At 42.8% G+C, this 19,011-nt stretch overlaps 1 protein-coding gene across 4 annotated transcripts in view; it reads left to right on the top strand.

Moving 5' to 3' along the window:
- The first annotated feature begins 2,182 nt into the window (after window positions 1–2,182).
- Window positions 2,183–19,011, top strand: part of DCAF6 (DDB1 and CUL4 associated factor 6) — a 525,140-nt gene continuing 508,311 nt past the window's right edge. For all 4 annotated transcript variants that reach the window (XM_085622996.1, XM_085622997.1, XM_085622998.1 and 1 more), the window contains exon 1: window positions 2,183–2,434. In XM_085622996.1, coding sequence (XP_085479122.1) covers window positions 2,344–2,434 — 91 coding nt within the window. In that variant the 5' untranslated portion in view covers window positions 2,183–2,343. The remainder of the gene's footprint in view (window positions 2,435–19,011) is intronic.

Here is a 19,011-nt window from a genome sequence, read left to right on the forward strand (position 1 = left end):
CATTACATCACCATTTGAACAATGGAGAAAGGCGCCTGCACTGACTTCGTTCGTGTCCCCTGTGTGACCTGTCAGACCATGCCCATGAAGACTACCTTGGGCGAGGTGCCAATGCCCCTGAACGTGAAGAAAATGTTACAATTGAGAATATGAACTGTCGAACCCAACCTGTTTTCAACTAACTGATACATTTAGGACCACGGATTATTCTTTCCCATACATTCGCCTGAGACTTTTCCTGCATGGGAAAATTTGAAAATGTTTCCTGATGTACTGAGATATATTTGAATTCAGCCAATCATATTTCTGTGAAATGAGAAATGTAACTTTTGATATGTAAATTTTAGTATAAATATTAGTAGACTAGAGAGGGCAAAAGCAGCAGCAGCTGACGGAGAGCCGATGATCAGAGATCCTTATGCTGACGGAGAGGACGGAGACTTTATATGATAAACAAGAGCTCTGATGAATTTACAGAGGACCAATTCTGACTTAGAAAACGACAATTAGCCAGAATAGGTAATTATGACAAAAGATGATATTGCATTATTAAGATTTAACCTGCATTTAAATTAGATAACAGAAAATCATTATTTGAATAAATGTGTCGGGTGATTATTTCATTGAAATGTTTATTGATTAGTTTGAGAGTTAAAGTATAATTGAACTTAATAACAACTAAATGATTTGATCGACCTATTGATGGAGGAAGTGTTAGGGTGATTCAGGAGAAGTGGTTTTCCTCTATCAAAGAGAGCAGTTGTGGTTCGGAACTGATGTCCCTTTGTAGGCACGGATAGTTTGAGAGAATGAATGTTGGTGTTATGGGCCCCACCAGCGTATGATGTGTGTATGTGCGTGTGACTGAGAAATCATTCTGTCCGTGGAAGTAAGGGGAAATTGAGTAACCCAAAGTGCACCAACCTTCTCCTAACGCCTAGGTGGTGGTGGTTGGCAACGTAGACTACCAGTCTAAAATGCTGCTTTATATTGAGAGGTGTCTTTTCCGTTTGAGATACCTTTGCTCATTTCACTGGTGTGACTTTCTGTGAAGGCATTGATGTAAAATGTTTTATGCAAAGCGATTAAATAAGGTAATTGGCACTTCAATGTAATTATTTATTCCCAACACAGATCACCAAATCATTGTTAACATCACGTAACCCAGAGCAACATAGATAAAAACTTAGTACACAATCAAGAGATTTAAAAAAACATATATATATGAAAAACTGATATAATCATTCTGTGGCGATAATTTAAAATTCTGTGCTTCGTTCGCTGTGAAAAAACAACATTTGGGGAAAAAGAGCATGTAAATATTGTCTATGTTGCAGGTTCAAAGCATGTCAGACAAAAATTACATGATTAAAATGCTGGATTTCATGTTACATAAAGTGCAAAATGCATTGATGGTGCGCTAGTCCAGCCCATACCGTAGTTACGACTCTTAAAGGGTGCTAATACTTCTATGAATGTATAAAACGTGCATAGCTGTTAGTGTACATTGGCGAGGTGCCACCTTCTTTTTACTTCTATCCACCGGCCTGACAAACAAAACACCTCCATAGCCTTAAATGAGGTCACTCGCTTTCCAAACCTATATCACCCTTGTCGCCCCTCCCCAAAAGTGTTAATGCTCCATTCGCTTTAATGAGATTTCTCTTTTTATTAACGCCTTACTTCCCAGCATTTTGGAGTCGAGAGGGTCACAGGGTTGAACTATAGAGATGTTGTAAGAGAAATCATAGAGCAATACTTCCAGCCATCATAACAGCATCGATGCAAGCTCAACACCCCGAAAGCATTAGATTAGATAGATGGTTTTAAAAGTAATTCAGAACAGTAATATTTTTTTAATCTAAAATAACGCTGTATTTTAGGTTCCTGTCCTAATGGGTAAGGTTATTATGTGAGGATCTAAACGCTCTTCATTAAAAACAAAGTTTCAACGCCGTCCTCGGGACGCCGCTAACCTGCTTCGGGCAGAAAAAACACAGGGCTGCTCTCTTGGTGTCCTACAGACATCACTCATGGTTGTATCGCTCCAGAAAAAGACGTTGCATAGCGCACACTGGCACTCTCCTGCTGTCACCGGGCTCACTGACAGCTCGAGCACCGACCAGGAGCTGTCGCCCGGCGCACGGGTACCACGTGACGTCAGCACGCACCGCGCAGCCGCAGACTGACCCTGACTCAGGTCAGAACTAGTAGGCAGCGGCCCCGGCCGTGAAGGGGTTTCGGGTTGAGTGCCTATCGGGCACTGTAGGCGGCTGCAGAGGTGGACTCTGCGCGCTCCCTGCTGAACCTGCACGCCCTCGCAGGTCGGGTACCCCGCCTGCTATGGCCCATGGCACTGGACACTTGCTCTGGGACGTCCGGAAGCGATCCCTGGGGCTCGGAGATCCCTCTGAGCTCCGCATCAACTATCTGGGTAAGTGTCTGGCTGTAGGGAGGGGGTGGGCTACTGTGGAGGGGGCAGGATGATGGGGTGAGCTGCCAGCTGCTCTGTTCATTAAAGGCAGCTCGGCAAGAGCATCACCTCTAGTCCCCACAGTAGGGCACAGGAGAGGAGCAGACTCCTCGCTGGCTACTTAGGGGTTTTAGTTGCCCTTACCCCTGAGAGCAACTTAGGACACAGAGTGTGAGGTCAACAGGTTAAACGAGTCACTATAGCTTTCCACAGGCTCCTAGGTCACAGCGAGCATTGTGCGCCCTTCATACAATAGCAGGCAGTGCTCTGTGTGCGCTACACACCTGTCATGCACCATCATAGATGTCATTCAGCTTAGAGTGTACACTGTAGACCTGCCACCCCTTCTCTGTTTGCCACTCTCCCTAGTCACCAGTCTTGGATTATCCATTGCCCTACACCTTCACTTTCATCGAGCACATAGAACATATTGCACACCCGCCCTCTCAGTGTTGTAATCTCTGTTCATTGTAATCTCTGTTCATTGCATATCTGTTATCCCCAGCTTTTATTGTCCCCAGTGAAAGCATGCACTGCACACCTGCCCTTCCCCTTCTATCCGGGCTGTCAGCAGCTCAGAATACACGCGAAACAGCTGTCCATCGCCATCATTGGTGTATTCCAGCCTGGATAACGCTTTTCTTCACCAGTGCTTCTGTCTACATTAGAGCTTTCACTGCCCACCCGCCTTCCTGTAGTAGTGCTGTAACCACCTCTGAGTGTGCACTGCACACCTGCCATGCTACATCAGTGATGCCCCATTCCCACCCGTAATCTCCACACTTGTCCTACTCCTACAGTTCAGCTGTAAATGTGCATTGCTCCATCCATGCTGTCATCACCAGTGCAAATTGCAGTGCACACCTGCCCTGCTGTCCCCATCCTCAAAGTGTGCACTGCACACCTGCCTCGCTCTATCCTGGTTGTCTTCCAGCTCAAAGTATGCATTGCTTTTTCGGTGCTGTCAACACCCATCCAGATTGTATTGCACATCTGCCCTGGTCAACAAGTGCTGTCTGTTCCCACAAAGTGCGTTCTGAACGCCTGCCATGCTCAATCGGATGCAGTGGTACATCAGTGCCGACAACACCCATATTGATTGCATTGTTGTGCCCATTCTCAGAACGTGCAGGGCATCACTTCTGCCACCCAGCTCTGAGAATGTGTGAGACTTTATCAGTTCTATTTTCAATTTAGAGTGTGTACTGCACACGTACAGCACTTCTTCACTTCTGTCACCAACTCGGAGCATGCACTGCTCGCGTTCCCTAATCCATTAATGTTGCCTGAAAGCAGACTGTGTATTGCACACAAGCCTTTTTCATTACGTGTCTGTTTTCAGTGTACATTGCACAACTGCTCTTCTGCACTACTACTGTTGCCATCATCAATATATTCTGATCTATGTAAGTGCTTTTATACAGTTGATAGCGTGTAATGTTTGCGTGCCCTACTCGGTGAGGGATGTCACCTGCCCAACTTGGTGCATGCATGTACTTTTGCCCCGCTCCATTAGTACATGCAAGCTCTTTCAAGAGTGCCCTGAGTACCTCCATCAGTCCTGTTACCCCGACCGACAGCTGAACCTCAACATTGCCAATGCATTTTATTGGCCATTACCCATGTCCATGGTCACCTTATTGTTTATTCGAGTCCACCCCTTAGTTATACGAAAAATGCTCCAATTGTTTTCCCTGATACAGCCTAACCAGAACTGATTGGTATCGAAATCTTATGTCGGAGTGGGTGTAGGGTGCCAGAGCTGAAGGCTTGTAAAATCTCTAGGTTGCTGGAGGGGTCTAGTCCCAGTAGATTCTACAGCATTAAACACACCGGTTCTAATTTATTTATATATATTTATTTATTTTGGGCTTTTGCAAAACACCATGATGTCACTTTCTGCCCACTTCATTGCCAATGTATCTGGTCGACGCCTCAAGAGGTCTGTCACTACTGGTCAGGTTGACAGTACAGAAACGACTCTTGATCGTAGTTGTGAGATTGTCCCGTCAAATAACCAGGTCCTAAACTGGGCAGGTCTCAGAATAAAAATTAGCTTTATGAATTAGTTCTTGATAGGAATGAGTTTTTTTCGTTTTTAGTTATTAAAATTACTTTAGTCCATAGTGCTTTGATGATAGTCCAATATTGATGGAGGCTGAAAGATAACTCGATGTTGAAACAAGTGAGCCAAGAGTCACATGTTTATAAAGTCTTGTGTTGGACATTTTGGGCAACTACCTGGGTTTCTATTCAGGGTTTGTCAATCTAGTTGCCGAATATGGTCTTCGTGCTAATACATTTTTTTTGCAATGTTAGGATCATAGTTGCAAAGTTGCATTAGAATTGCAGTAGTTGTGGTGAGTATTGATTGTTTTGAGTCATTTCATTGTGCATGGAATAGATACTAGACATTTGGTGTATGGAGTATTAGTGCATGTGTGGCTTTGTAATGTTATAAACTTTGCTTACTGGATGCTAGTGAGACTTTTTCAGTATAACTGGCTAAACATTCATGAGTGTTGTTACTCTCATTCTAATTCTATATTAGAACACTGTTGAAGGCCAATAAATGCTACACATGTTAATAGCTAACGACAAGGCAATGGAGAAAAAAATTATTGTATAGCTGCCTCAATTAGTCTGAGTATATGTAGATCTATATGGCTCCTACAGCCTCTACTTTTGTTGTGAGTACAGAAGTTCCTGGTTTTCCCACGATTTGCTCCCCAGAGCCGTGTTAGAAATGTCACTATTCGCCTCATGGAAGGCAGTGGTAGAAGAATTTCATTGTTGATTGACCACATGTGCTTCTGTCTGTATTGCCAACAATACTGATAATTCACAAATACTTACAACGTAAAGAAACGGTTTGATTGAGCCTTGGTTCAAGCCCTCTATTCCCAAACCAGATTTACATAAACATTATACTGAGTGAATATAATTGGAAATTACTTGAACTATAGATCCCAACAGCTATAGCTTGTATCTTTACTGCAAAAATGAGAGTTCAACTTGAAACCGCATCAATCAGTAGTAATGGCTATCTGATGTGAAAATGAACCTGTCTGCGACCGTTTACGACCCTAAAGAAAAAGTTATAGATTTATTTTTCTCAAAGGCAGGATTAACCCTGTTCGGAGTGTGTAAATATGAAGGTATCAGTCCCGTAATTAATGGGGTGGTGGACGTGAAGCATAAGTGAATGGTGTTCTCCATGGGTACAAATGTCTTCTAAATAGAAGGGGAAAAAAAAGTTCAGCTGCATTTATGCAAAGGTTTTTTTGCATGCACGAATAAATGTGGTGCACGATTACCGCACTCGTATCTTCCCTTGCATAGAAATAATTCGGAATCCCCAAACATTTTCAAGAAGCACTCCCAAACAACTGCAGCTTCCATAAGTTCTCAGGTGCATGTTTGGATAGGTTTGTGCGTTCTTGAAAATTGTTTGTCTACACTCATGCTATGTGCATATTTAAAGACCCTTCCAGTTCACACTGGGAAAGGATCTGGGCCAGTTTCTCTTAGGGATTAAAGTTGTTTTGTGCTTCAGAAATTAGATCAGCCATTCTTACTGGTGCAGTGTTCGGCAATGTACCCAGCAAACATTTGTAGAAAATCTGTCACTAATTTTCATGTCCTCGGACTTGTCTCCGACTGCTGAAACTTTCAGCCTCTTTCCTTGCTTTCTCTCAGATTTCTTGCTTCGTTTCTGCCATGATATTTTGCTGTTGTGTTGATGTGGTTATATTCAACGGCTATGTGGCTTTTTGTATTACATTCAAATCTGCTTTTCCTTAGCTCTCTCAAAATATACCTTTTAGCTCATTTCATTGCCTTTTCTCTCCACATGTGTAATCGTTGCTATAAAATCCATGCCTTCCTTCTTGGACTGCTTCTTTGGCTGCAGTAACGTTAGTGATTTTGCCCCTAAGCAAATAGCTTTACATGCACCTCAGTTAGCCTCTGTGGATGGTAAATTGATTCAGTTAATCCCGGGTATTTGAGTTCTAAATCCCAGGTCCAGGGTCTAAGCTTGCTGGTCATTAAGATATCCACACACTCGTTAGGCGCCAGTGAAGGATCAGTTTCTGGACCGTGGTCGGCGGTTAAGATCAAATGTTCTCAGTGTACTTCACTGGAAGGTATGTTACACAGGGACGTCGACAAAGGTTGTGGTGCTGTATGAAGAACTGTGACAAGACTGATAACTCTTCACCTTTAGAGACTGGATGATTCAAAACAGTTGGTATTTATTTCTGCTCTTCTAAAATTACCTCATTTGTATGTGCGTGCTCGCTATTTCAAACCAATATAAAGATTGTCTTTCGTTTGACAAAAATACAATTTTTTTTTAAAGTTTCATTTACAGTCTCCATTAGCGGTCTACAGGCAGACCTGTTTCCAATACATCTCATACAACTAGAGTGGGCATTGAGTCAGCTCCATGCTAATAATTGGATGGCTTTGTTGTCCATCTCTAGTGACTGCTTATGATTCACTCTTTTCTCCCCATTCTTGTTTGTTCAGCCTAGTGAGATTTCAGTGTTTTTACTGGAAGAGTTGTATTTTCCTCTGCTGCCTTTCGAGGACTCATTTTTCCCCCTTTTGTGTATCAGCACTCCATCGGGGAGCTCGTTTCCTTGCTCTTTGCCACTTCTTTGTAATTTTTTTTTAACAAGGGCCTGGCAGCTGGAAAGTGCTCCACAGCCTTCAGATGCATTTGTTCTCGACTGCCTTTGCTCCATGCTTTGTTTGTTTTTTCCTTGGGTGTTGGTCACGCCTTCCCATCCCATCCCCGTGAGATCAGCAATGTATGTGCTCCACTTGCCTCACTCTTCACTTTGTTGCTGCGTTAGGTGAAGTTTTTCGGTATTAGAAAGGTAAAGTATTCATGGAGTATGCAGTAGAGCCATCTAGCATTCCCCTAGTTGGTGTGTGGGAGGGATAAGCTCTGTCCCTTTATGATTCTGTTGGTCTACATCTGTTCCCTTTGGCAGAGAAGCTGTGTTCTGTTTGCTTACATTTTCCTGCCTGTATTGGTTTCAGTTGTTTCCTCTGACCTGTGGATATGTAGAGCGTGCAGAAAGCAAGGGGCTGACACCCAGCTCTCGTTTGCTGTCTTTGATCATATATGTAATTTAATACTGTGAACATGTAGTTTCGCTTTCCACAAAACTCTTCATCTGTTTGATTATCACAGTTCCCCTGAACCTTATCCCCAATCCGCAGCCCAGCTAGCAACCTGGTGCTCTGTGCTTTTAGCTTAAATTTCTCACATTTTGGTGGTACTTCGTGCCTCTGCTTCACTTCGGACCAGGTGCCCCATTGTTGTTGCCACAGGAACCGCCATCAGAGACATAGAGAGAATGAGGGTACACACATACACCTCCTTTCACACAAACACCAGGTTCACAGGCCCTCTGTTGAATCAACCCTCTGCAGGCAAGCGTTTGTTAGATCTTGCTGCTTCTGCTCTGGTTTTCTTCACAGTAGGCGATGGTCGAACTGTTCTTTCCATGTCGGTTTTGTTATCTGTCACACAGTCTTCCCGTTAAGCATTTATTGTTAGGTTGCCTTTGCTCTCTGAAAGTAGAACTCGTTTTTTCAGCAGATAATTCTGTTTTATTGCTGTCTTTTAGTACCGTTCTCTTTGACTCAGTACTGTGTGAACTGTCACTTTGGGGCATATAAGCGAATCTTACCGCTGGTCCGAGCACAGCCGCAGGTCTCTCTCCGCCGCCGCAGCCTTCTACCTCAGCGCTGCCGCAGCGCGGGAGGGACCACAAGTCCCAAGAGTCTCAACGGCAGGAAGCTGCCTCCGCCATTCTACATTTCGCGCCAGGAGGCGCTTAAATCTTGAGGAGAGCCCCCGCGTCGCGGAATCGCGCGCGGGTGACGCCGGGTTAAGCCCGGGACAAGGGCGGGACCGTCGGCGGCCGTCCGAGGCCGACGTAGGCCGGGCTGGGCCCCCCCTCTGAAAAGTTCATTATACTACTGCTATTGGATGTCCCATTAACTCCGCTGTGACCAGATAAGTTCATATGTTATAATCCTGACATGTACAAGAACTAGTCGCTGTGTGGTATTTAACCGTCTTCCTTTTGTGTCCTGTGTATCTGGACTTTGAGACTATTGCCTTGTTGCACTATATTTCTACCATGGCTAAAGCTACCAGGAATGTGAAAGGGGGGGTCTGGCACTTTAGATGCGTTTCTTAAACGAGCAGAAAACGTAGTTGCGAAAGAGATTGAATTAGTCGAGAGGAGACTGTCCCTCGACCCATTGTGCAACATCTCAACAACCTTGAACACTGCCCCCTTAACCTCCTCTATGAGTAGCCCTAATGCTTTGACTGATCTGTCCCATGGTTCAGCTGTCTTGTTAAAGGAGGGTTTGTCTAGGGGGGCTACCATCATTCAAACTCCAGAGCCTCTCACAATTAGTCAATCTCTTTCCCCTCCAAATACACGCAACAGGCAGGCATGCAGGGAGCAAGCTACCAGACCCAAACAGCCCCAAAGGAAGCGGAAGGTTGATGGCAATACTACCAAACCTAAAGCTAAGCAAGCTAGAAAGTGCCCTATAAATACCGCCCAAGATTTACAAATAGGCAGCCAATCAATTCAGGATAATCCCATTATTACCCTACCAGATAGTTCCCAGACTATCCCCTTTTCTGATAAATTTAGTGAGGGTGATTTTATGTCTAGATTTGCGATAATTCTGGAGGAACGCATTAAGGTTTTGATTACTCCGGTTCTGGCAAAACTGGAGACAATCGATTCCAGACTATCAGATTTGCAGAAACAAATACTAATCCAACAGGGCTCTCTCACAGGGCATAAACAAACAACATCATGTCCCAAGAGCGCTCCAGTGCAAATGCCACTAGACAATTGCCTGGATACTGGTGTCTATGTATCTAGAGCACAGGCTGTACCACAGACAACCACTGTTCCTATCAACCCCATCCAGACAAGAGATTGTATCCCTGTTAGTGGGATCCCTAGGACCATTACAAGAGATAATCATTGTATCTCTATGAAGCACCCCAAACTTCATCTCCCCCCTGAGGCGTGTCCTTATTCTATAATTCTCGCCAATGTTCCTAAAACATCAGATGGGAGGGAGGAACACTGGTCTTCATTAAAAAACAAAGTATTGAATTACTTAAATACCAGAACAGTGTTGGGTGGTGCCTTGTACTCAAACTTTAAAAAGGCCCGTAGGGTGGAATGGATAGGAGATACAAAAAAAATCTTCGAAGGCGACTGTGTAGTTGTTAATTTTGCATCCCCTCAACTTATCGAACACATTTTGAGACAGGCAGGTTCTCTGATTATCCATCAAGATCGTATCAATATTCTCCCTCTAGGGTATTTCTATCCACCCAGTTCTATAGTTTCAGTAGCAGGGAGAGTTCAAGCTACTTGCCCTGACCATTATGTTAGACCTACCCCAATTAGCAACAGATTTGAAGTACTGAGCTCACTAGACTGTAATGATTGACTTGATCATAGCCCAGTTACAGATTCACAGGGAACACACACTCCTCTTCCTCTCGGCGAGATTGTTTCACCGCAAGCTGCCTTACATGGCGTATCCTGTTTAGATTATCATGGGGCCCAAGTCACTGAAGCTCTACAGGAAGTCATGCCAAGTTCCATACAAGGCTGCGACAAGCCCAATGGCCTGTCTTCCTTAATTTCTTGGAATGTGGCAGGGTTTAGGAATAAGGTTGGTTCTAGTGATTGGTCCGATTTTCTTGATAATAGGGATTTTATACTATTGCAGGAAACATGGTCGACCAATATGGATTATAGACCTGGCTACCTTAGTTTCTTTGTCCCTGTAGTTCCTAGTCTTCATGGAAGGGCTAAGGGGGGTCTTCTAACATGGATCAAACAAGATAGTGGATATAATCTGACCCAAATGGACTCTAAAAGCAATGATATTCTGCTTGTACTTGTCCAGTGTTCCGGCCAAAAAGATCTTTATGTTTTTAACGTTTACGCTAAGGGGTTACCTGGGGGCAAACCATCAAAAACTGTGGAGGAGTTGGACCAGCTCCTGGATTTGTATTGCGGAAAAGGCTATGTTATAGTAGCGGGTGATTTTAATTGCTGCTTCAAACCCCTGGACACTAATGACATTGAGCTCACGTTTGAGGAGGACAGTGCCTGGAACATTCCCCTCTTGTCATTACCGCCAATTAAGAAGTGGATGGAGGCTGCATTACAGCTCAAGGTTCTTTGTATTGGTCATGGGCTCCGCGCAACAAATGGTAGATCAGTTTCTGACAAGCAAGGGGCCCCCACGTCTAATAACGGCCTTTGTAAAAGTCGTATTGACTATATACTTACTAACAAAGAACATTGGTCCAGAATTAAGGATATGGAAGTGGTGGCAAGAGTAGAGAGTGATCATGATCCCTTACTACTCTTCTTCCAATTATTCAAAACCAAATGTCAAGAGCCTCCCCCTAGGAAGGTTGAAGTTGCTACAACCAATGATTTAAGGCGTGTTAAGTGGGCTAATTGTCTGGGGAATGATAGGCAGATTTTAACTATTAGGAAATTAACCATTGAGGTTAATAATACCCTACAAAATTCTATTGCCCAGGAGGAAGGTTTGGATAATATTACTATTATTCATACTCATTTTTTTAGTCAACTCAGTGTCTTTTTCACAAAGCAGACCCATGCTAAACCCAATAGACCCACTAGAAAGGAGAATCAGTGGTATGGGAAATCCTGTAGGATTGCATACCGATCCCTGTCAGATGCTGTTAAAACTAAAGACATTGCCTCCATTAGGGATGCTCGTGCATTTTATAAAAAAGCACAACACGAAGCTAAACGAGCATGGGACCAGAAATACTGGAGGGACATTCACTCTGCCAGTAAAGAACGTTCAATGTGTTCCTTTTGGGACCTGATTAGATGGGGGAGGTGCTCAAAGAGAGAAGAACCCTCAAATTTTGTGCCACCTAATCTGTGGGTCACACATTACGCATCTCAGTTCGCATCTAATGAAGTATTGGTGGACTGCTGTCCATCTATTGTCTATCTAAACAAGGGAGCAGCTTCCCTGGTTTTTACTCTAAACGAGGTGAACAATGTATTGAAATCCCTCCCCAGAGGCAGAGCGCCTGGTTTAGACTCGGTCCCGGCTGACTTGTTCATGCACGACAAAGAATTATGGGCACCATACATCCTGTGCCTAGCTAATTGCATATCCAAAGGCACACCCATACCACAAACCTGGAAGGGAGCTCAGATCATCCCGATTTTTAAGAAGGGTGATCGGTCTGACCCAGGTAATTACAGACCCATAAGTCTGATTGACTGTATTCAAAAGGTGATAGCTAGGCTTGTTTTACAAAGGATTCAAGGATGGATCGAAGAGGAGGAAGTTCTTTCACCTCTTCAGGCCGGCTTTCGCAGCCACATAAGTACCATAGACCAGGTACTTAGGTTTTTGTTAATCTATTGGCGGGTGGTCTTATTGGGTGAGGGATTACTTTTTGCAGTCTTTGTTGATCTTAAATCAGCTTTTGATTTAGTTCCTCGAGCAAAAATGTGGTCAGTTTTTACTGACCAAGGCATGCCTCAAGATATTTTAAACTTTTTAATGAAACTACATGAGGATAATTTTGCTCAAGTAAGATGGAACCAGGCGGGTAATACCACAGATAACTTTCCAATTGCCAGGGGTGTTCGCCAAGGGTGCGTTTTGGCCCCAACCTTATTTTCCCTATACATCAACAGGGTGATTAACTATTTTAAGGACACTCCCACCGATGCCCCCAAGTTGGATGGCAAGCTGATCCCCCTGTTGATGTTTGCGGATGATACCCTATTAATTTCCAAAACTCAACAAGGCCTACAGAAAGCTATTGACATGTTTGAGGTTTTTTGCAAGGATCATGGGCTTATTGTAAATGTATCTAAAACTAAATTCATGGTCCTGCATAAAACCAAACACGTCAGAGGGACCGTGTTCATGAATGGGGTTAAATTGGATCAGACTGAGGTTTTTTCATACCTGGGCATCACTCTTGCGGCAAAGCTAAATTGGAAACCGCACATAGATCAAGTATTAACCAAACACGCCCAATTAGTGGGCGCACTTACTAAAGAGCTCCACTTGTCTCAGACTAGACCTATTTTGCCAGCTCTTAAAATATATGAAGCTAAGATTAGCTCGGCAATCCTTTATGGGGCAGAATTATGGGGACATAGTAATCTTACCCATTTAACACGGGCCCAAAGTAAGTTCCTGCGTATTATTACCGGCCTCCCAGCATCCACCCCCCTTATACCCCTTTATTATGATCTGGGGGTTTTGTTCTTAGAGGATACTGCACACTATAGACCAGTGGCCTACTGAAGGTGGCTCTGGGTAACTCCGAACTCTCCGAGTATGGCCAGGCATTATTGGATGTCAGGAGGGTCGACAAGGCACATAAGATTGCTTGGATGAGTGAGGTCAGGCTACTTTATCGGGCTATGGGCCTGGCCAATTTATGGGATGAACCTACACTACACACTTTCCCCCCAAAAAAGATCCTAAAAGATTACTATTGGCGAATAGTTACGGAAAGAAGATTTGGCTCCAGTGTTAGTTCGTCCCTAACTATGGACTTTTTGGAACAAAAGGATAGTCCCTTTTTTGAAAATTATTGGGACTGTATTACAGTTCCAGAAGATAGGAAGCGATATCATCAATTTAGGGTGGGAACTCTTCCTATCAATTGCTTTGTAGCCAAATGGCGATTAGGACTCAAATCAGACTGCCCTTTTTGTTCTGCCCAGAGGGAAAGTATTGCGCATGTCCTATTTATATGTCCCGAGTATAGAAATCCAAGGCGGGTTTGGTTGAAACCAATATGCTTATTATTAGGTCTAAAGACGGGTGTCGAGGCTCTGCGGTGTCTTAAAACCAACACATCACAAACTGTGACTATTGCTGTAGCAAAATTTCTTCACTGGTTTTGGATTATACGTGTACGCAAATTATCCCTCATTTGACAATATGGTCGTCTTTTTATTGACGTTTTTTTTCTTTTAACATGAATTATTTATTGATTACTGGATATTTTAATTCAATATTTATTTGAAACACTGCCATTGTATATGCAATTTCTGCAGTTCTTGATATGAATCTGGTCCATTATTGTTTATTGCTTCTCATTTATTTTTTATCTTGTGTATTGTTCTTTGTCTTTAATGATGAAAATTCGAAATAAAGACTTGAAATTGACTCAGTTGGACCAGTCACATGGGCACTCTGGAGACTTAACAGTGGGCACTCTCAGTTTCTGCTTTTAATTTGTTGTTTCTCTGTTAAGTGTGTTTCATTGTCGCTAATTCAAGTTATGTGGTATGGATCTTCCATTCCGCTATTTATTCAGAAATCCTTTATCATTCTTCTTAAAAATGCTACATGTGATGATATTGCCTAGCTTTGGCCAGAAGCAACAGAGCAAGTTGTCCTTTTTAAGCGAAGGCTACCCCTCGATAAAGTGAGTGCTAAAACAAAGGCAATCAAAGCATAAAGGCCACAAGTATTCCTCTGAGGTCCAGACCCTTCCTGTGAGCTAATCTTTAGTATAAACTTTATTTTAAACCAAAATTGTCGTGTGTCTCTCCATCTTCTGGCAATAATGTTTAACAACGCTAGGAACATGCAGAACAAGCAAAGTATTGATGTGACCATAGCAACTGTGGCTACAGTTTTAATGGCAAAATAATTGGGAACGAACATTATGAACTACCATCATCTATCCTGAATAATCTCGAAAGGAACTGTAAAATAGCGAGTACCATATTAATTTTATTTACCCAAAGTTACTCTTTGGACAAACCTTCTCCACCATTTGTTTACTGTTTGGTTCTTTGCCAAACCTAATTTACTACATAAAAAGATTATATGTTGTTTTTCTGTGTCCTTGTCTTGTGTGCTTTTAATACCACTTGTCTATGCAGACTCCAGATTCTTAAACAATAAAGGCTCCTTGTGCCAAGAAGCATTAATTAAACATTTATCAAAGGATAGGCCATTCCTAGGCAGTTATTGACCGGGGTGAAGTCAAAGGGACAAAGGTCACAGAATTGTTTGTTAGATGGTGTGTTTTTATGAAACTAGTAAAATGCATTCTATTGAATGCCTGTTTTTGGTTGTGACAAAAAAAGGTTATAAAAAGCATGATTAGATATTTTTTCTACCGCACAATTCATTTATTGGTGGTGCGTTATTAATTTTAAGAACTTTGGTGACTGCTATGATGACGTAAGCCTATGAAAAATGCTGATCGTTTTGATTGATTTGATGAACCACTTTTGAGAATAGACTGTTTTTTAATGGAAATTATAGTTGGGTCTCCAGAAGCTACCATGAAGACAAAGGGCCATATGTATGAAAGTTTGGTTTTGCGATTCTCAAATAGCGATTTTTGGCGAATCGCTACTTGAGAATCGCAAAACGCAATGCATGTAGGATTTGCAAATAATTTAGCGAAGGAATACCTCCCCATTCATTCCATAGGAATAAATGGGAAGACACTCTCAATTTACGATTCTCAATTAGAGAATCGCAAATTGAGAATGCAATTTCAAGGGTGCCAGGGTGTCAAAAGGACACCCTGTTGCATCCCTGAAATGTGCATGTGTGCACATGTGGCACACATACATGCCCTGAGGGCATCTATGTGCGTCACATGGCACTTTGAAAAATGCAAAACAGTGCATTTTTCAGAGAAATCGCAAATTACCACCAACTTGTAGTAGGTGGTAATTTGCGATTCCTTAAGCCCAAATTGCACTTTTTCTGTGCCTCTTACATTGCATTTAAGGAATCGCAAAATTTGCGATTCCTTACTTTGTGAGGCAGTTTACCTTAATACATCCCACTTAGCTAAATTGCGATCGCAAACGCCGAAGTTCTGCGAATTTCGGCGTTTGCGATCGCAATTTTGAATGATACATAAGGCCCTTAGTTCTTTAAAAAAAAAAAAAAATGTTATCGTGCGGGCCTGTGTCAGGATGCTTCATGCGCTCGGTGCGGGGTAGAGCCTGCGGACTTTTCACATGGTCTTGTCTTGCCCACGCCTGGGGAACTACTGGGCCGAGATTGAAATCTAATTAACTGAGGTCCTAGGATGGGAGGTCCCCCACGACCCTAAGCTGGCTCTGCTGGGAATAACGGATGGGTTGGACGGATCCCGTAATGAAAAATATTTCCTAACTACTGCTCTGGTGGTGGCTAAAATAGATATTGCAGCCGCCAGGAAGCAGATTGACCCACCCAAGGGCGCTAAATGGAGAAGAGGGGTGGACTGGTGCGCCGCAAAGGAACGGACGTTGTACACTGCCCGGGGCTGCCCCAAAAAGTTTCGCAGAGTATGGGGGGAAATGGCTCGGGGGCTTGTTTTAAGGGGGGGGGAGTACGAGGGACGGGAGTGGAAGGTTGGGGGAGGGGGTGGGGGGTCTTGCGATTGATTGTCACTGATTCTGTGATAGGTCTTGTTGATGCCAATTTCATCAGGTTGATGTATGTGCTTCTTGATTTTGCTCTCTATAAGAAAAAGAAAAATTTGTTTATCAACATTTTTTTTTTTTTTTAAATTATGCATTTCTTTTTCATTCATGTGAGAAAAAAAGTATGCTACAGCTCGAAATAGAGGTTGGTTTACTCAACGTGTCAGTCAGTCAGTGCTTAATTCGAGCAGATAGTTTCTGGTACTCGGCATCGGCACTTAATTGTCAGCACTGGCACTCACTGATGACAGTCTGCCACATGGTGGCACTGTATGCCTAATTCAAAGATAAGGAAAACAACAGATGTTTATTAATTCAGTATACTTGAAAAAGTACAACTACCTGCCATCAGAGCCATTCTTATAGCTTTGGGGGCCTGGAATAGGTTGAGGGTCCCAGCAATTATGTTTTTACAAATTAAGCACTGGTGTCAGTCTCCGTTGATTCTGCATTGTTATATTCGAGATTCAAACAGTGTTCTATAACCATAACTAAAGGCCCTTATGACCTCCATGTTGCTGGAGTAGGTGCTGTAGAATTGAGAGCATTTCCTAAGAAGTAGGCTGCAGTAAATTAAACAAGCATTAGAAATGCATTAGGTCTCGCATTTTTGTGAGTTTGAGCTATTGGCGTTGTAAATGGCAGTGTTTTTAACCCTTATGTGATCACTCCACTGCCAACAAAAACACTTAATTAAACAAGCACTAGCCGCCAATGGTCCACTGAAACAGGAGTGGGAAAGTTGCGGGCAGAAAAACAAAAGTGAATATGGGTGTCCGTGTACGCAATCCGTCCTTGAACTCTAAACGCACTTGCACTGAAGTGGATGCTAACAAATCACCTGCTTATTGAAAGAGAAGCGCAAGGGCCCAACATACATACATAAGCATTGTAGAAGGAGTGCTTTTTAAAACTCCCCCCCCAAAAGTCCCCAATAAATATCAGAACAACTGACCGAATTAAACTTGTGAAGCTGAAAGAAGATGCACTTCGATTGCAAGTGCATCAACAGATAAACCTTATTTGTATGGCATGTGTAAAGTGCATTCACAGTTGGAGGTGCACATATTCCCCTTGTCCGCCAACACTAGTGGGTTTTACAGGTGGGATCAGGCAGGTATGTGAGCATAGGAGATACAGAGACGTATGCACAGAATCAGAGCAGTTCCCATTAGAACAAGACTCTTTTATGCAAAACGGAGCTCATGAAAAAGCCAAAATCATGTGTCAGGTAAGCACAAAATATCAGCCGTGGCACAGGAATTCCAAACGTTCAGAGTTACCTGGAAGGTGGGAATCCACTTCTGTACAGGTCAATAAGGCTCTGCTTGGGAGCTGTAGTCTGACCTGGGCCCCAATCCTGGAGTCCCCATTTGACTACACTGAGTAATCCTCGGCAACCGATATTCTTTTCACGAACTGTGAAAGTGCGGAAAGCTTAAAAATCTGTTGGTATTAGGCGCTATAAAAATAAGCTGCACACTTACATTATGTTCAGAGGTTAAATCTCCAAATCGTGAGCGGGGCTCCTTTCTTGCCAACGAAACACATTTTAGCAGACAATTGACCACCTTGCCAGGGCATCACAAAACTGAAAATAATTAAACCAAAATACTACATATGTAATGTACTATTAAAACACATTACCAGGTCCCTTTTCATTCAGATGAGGAAGTAACAGAAGCTACCGAATCAAAGACAATTAGGAGATGTGTTGGGCAACTCCCGATCAGGTTTGTTTCACCCAGAGATGTTGGTTCCAAAAAGCAGCTGAAATCTCTGCGTGAAACGACAGGGGGGGATTTGGAATTACCAATTTAACCTGGTCACTCTTCTTTTTTTAGTGCAAGATCAGGTGTTAACTTGTGACCACCATTAACTCTGCCCCGGTGTGCCAGTAACCCCATTATCTGCAATTCATGTCACTTGTGGTGGGGCTGAACAGAATTAGCTGGAGGATTACCAGGGCACTGACTATAACTTGGCTCTATACATATGGTATCTGTATAGCACAAACCAGATGAAAGGCTTCGGGTGGCTGCACAGAGTCACCAGGTAAAGACACTTAGTGACTGGAGGTACAGCAGTGTTCTGAGAGTGGAGGTGCAGTGTTACTGCGCCGTGATAGAGTGTTTTACCATGCTGTGATATAGTGTTCTTTAAAAAGGCTCTAAGAGATATGCATCCTGTTTTCCATTAGATATATAACAAGCATTTGCAATGCAATAGGTCTCGCATTATAAAAGTGTGAGCAGTTGGCATTGCTAATAATAATGCATCACTAGCTATTGGCATTGTAAATGATAATGGCATTTATTTATGTGTTTGTTTTATAAAATAGATAAAAAAAGGCATTGTCATGAACAATGCCAATAGCTTAAACTTTTGCAAATGCGAGACCTATTGCATTGCAAATGCTTGTCTTTGTTTGCTGGAGTTATCCACAATCGTCGGCCCACGCACCCTTGTCATTGACATCATCATATACGTCATCCTCAATGGAGATCACCCAAATACTGATTTTAATATAATTTCTCTTTGGGCTTTTAAACGGGTTTCTGTCTGCTGAGGAATGTAGATATTTATTTTTCCTACTATAATGTTATGAGTGCACATTGGTATTACTGTCTGCAGGCCTGCGGTGTTGGTGCCAACGTGAGAAACATTTAAACAGTGTCACAACGCGTTTGTAGATCGCCTCAATGTTGGCAATCTTTATTACAGCTGGGATTTTGGTGTTTTTTTTTAGGTCTGCACAAATGTGCTTTTTTTCCAACCTTTGCAAAAGTTTGTAGCAACGTTCAATGAGATACACCAACTCGAAGTGGGACACCAACACGTTCTACTTTTTTCACTCAATTAAAGATTTATGAAGTGCAACAAATCACCTGTGAGGGTCTCAAGGAGCTAGAATGGCCAGTTGCTTGGTGGTCATCTGCAATCTTCAAATTGACAAAATCTTCAGCAAAGTTCTGAAGTTGAACATCCACA

This window comes from Triturus cristatus, chromosome 8 (genome assembly GCF_964204655.1).
Source record: "Triturus cristatus chromosome 8, aTriCri1.1, whole genome shotgun sequence".
Lineage (NCBI taxonomy): Eukaryota > Metazoa > Chordata > Amphibia > Caudata > Salamandridae > Triturus > Triturus cristatus.